Source organism: Empidonax traillii, unplaced genomic scaffold (assembly GCF_003031625.1).
Source record: "Empidonax traillii isolate 1590-97213 ecotype Southwest subspecies unplaced genomic scaffold, ASM303162v1 scaffold666:size787383, whole genome shotgun sequence".
NCBI classification, from domain to species: Eukaryota; Metazoa; Chordata; class Aves; order Passeriformes; family Tyrannidae; genus Empidonax; species Empidonax traillii.
In genome coordinates, this window is record NW_020955859.1 from 477,439 (window position 1) to 478,688 (window position 1,250).

Consider the following 1,250-nt stretch of genomic DNA (forward strand, 5'->3'; position numbering starts at 1 on the left):
AATATGCAAAACTTCATGCCATCTTCTGCGTTTTCCATGAAGACTTCATCGCACTCCCTCAATGGCAATAGTGGTCTGCTATTGCATCCCGGGCAGCATCACCTTCGGTCCCACCACACTGGCCGTCACTACCACCCCTGGGGCGGGAGTCAGATGGGGCTGGGACCTCAGTCCCGGTGACCACTCCCTGGCCCGTGAGACCGGCACCCTCCCGGAACGATGGGCAAAAGGGTGGCACTACATTAGGAAGGGCCTGACAGCCTTTTCCCCCTTCTCCCGGTCGCCCCACATCCCTGGGAAAACAGCTCTGGCAGCAAGCTCCGCGCAGCCGGAGGGGTGACACCCTCTGGCACCCGGACACGGCCCGGCCCGGGGCTCGCACCTGCTGTCGGACACGGGGAAGGCGAGAAGGGCAGCGGCCCCAGTGCCAGCGATCTGGTGAGACCTGGCGGATCTGCGGAAAGCACCGAAGGCCGGCGGGAGGAGGGTTCCGGCACTGCGGGCTGAGGAACCCGCCGGTCCGCCTTCCTCCGCCTCCCGGCCAGTAGCGGCTGAGCGGCACTCGCCGGCCCTGCTCCTCCGGCGGAGCCCCGCGGCGGTCCCGCAGCGCAGCGCGGACGGCGAGTGGAAGCGCGGGCTGGGACACCTACCCGGAGGGCCGCCGCCGCCGCTGCCTCTTGCTCCCGCCCGCCTCCGTCCCACGGAGGGCGGCCACGACCGCCGCCGCCGCCGCCGCCCTCCTCCCCGGGCCGGGTAGCTGCAGGCGCCTGGAGGGCGGCATTGCCCGCCCGCAGCTGGCAGCAGAGGAGCGCCAGCACTCCCACCCACCGCCATGTCATGGCGGAGAGCGACCCGGCGGGCGCTCCGCCACCCTGCGGGGCCTGAGGCCCGTGGGTTTCCGTGGGGGAAAAGGGGGTGAAACCTCCCTTCCTCCCGGCCGGTGCCCGGAGGCTGCGCCCCGCTCCCGGGCCAGCGCGGGTACCGCCCCCCGCCGCGGCTGCACCGCCCGGCGGGGAGGGACGAGGCGGGGCGTGGATAGTGCCCGCCCCACACGGCGGGGATATCACCGTGTGCCGCCAACACGGCCCGGGCTTAAGGGGAACTTCGAGAGCTTGTGTTTCTAGCCCTGTTTTGCCGTGGGGGAGACGCGCAGGGCTGCAGACGAGGCGTGCTGAGCGTTCAGTCAGCTGCTGGTTAAAAGTTCATGCAGACCCTTCGCTGAAAATTAGTAGGTACCTGCGAACTGGGCT

General features: G+C 69.8%; 1 protein-coding gene across 1 annotated transcript in view; it reads right to left on the reverse strand.

Moving 5' to 3' along the window:
• Positions 1–970, reverse strand: part of CTSO (cathepsin O) — a 10,017-nt gene extending 9,047 nt beyond the window's left edge. Inside the window, exon 1 of the mRNA XM_027899425.1 lies at positions 651–970. Within this exon, the coding sequence (XP_027755226.1) occupies positions 651–839 (189 nt within the window). The 5' untranslated portion in view covers positions 840–970. The remainder of the gene's footprint in view (positions 1–650) is intronic.
• Between the last annotated feature and the right edge of the window lie 280 nt (positions 971–1,250).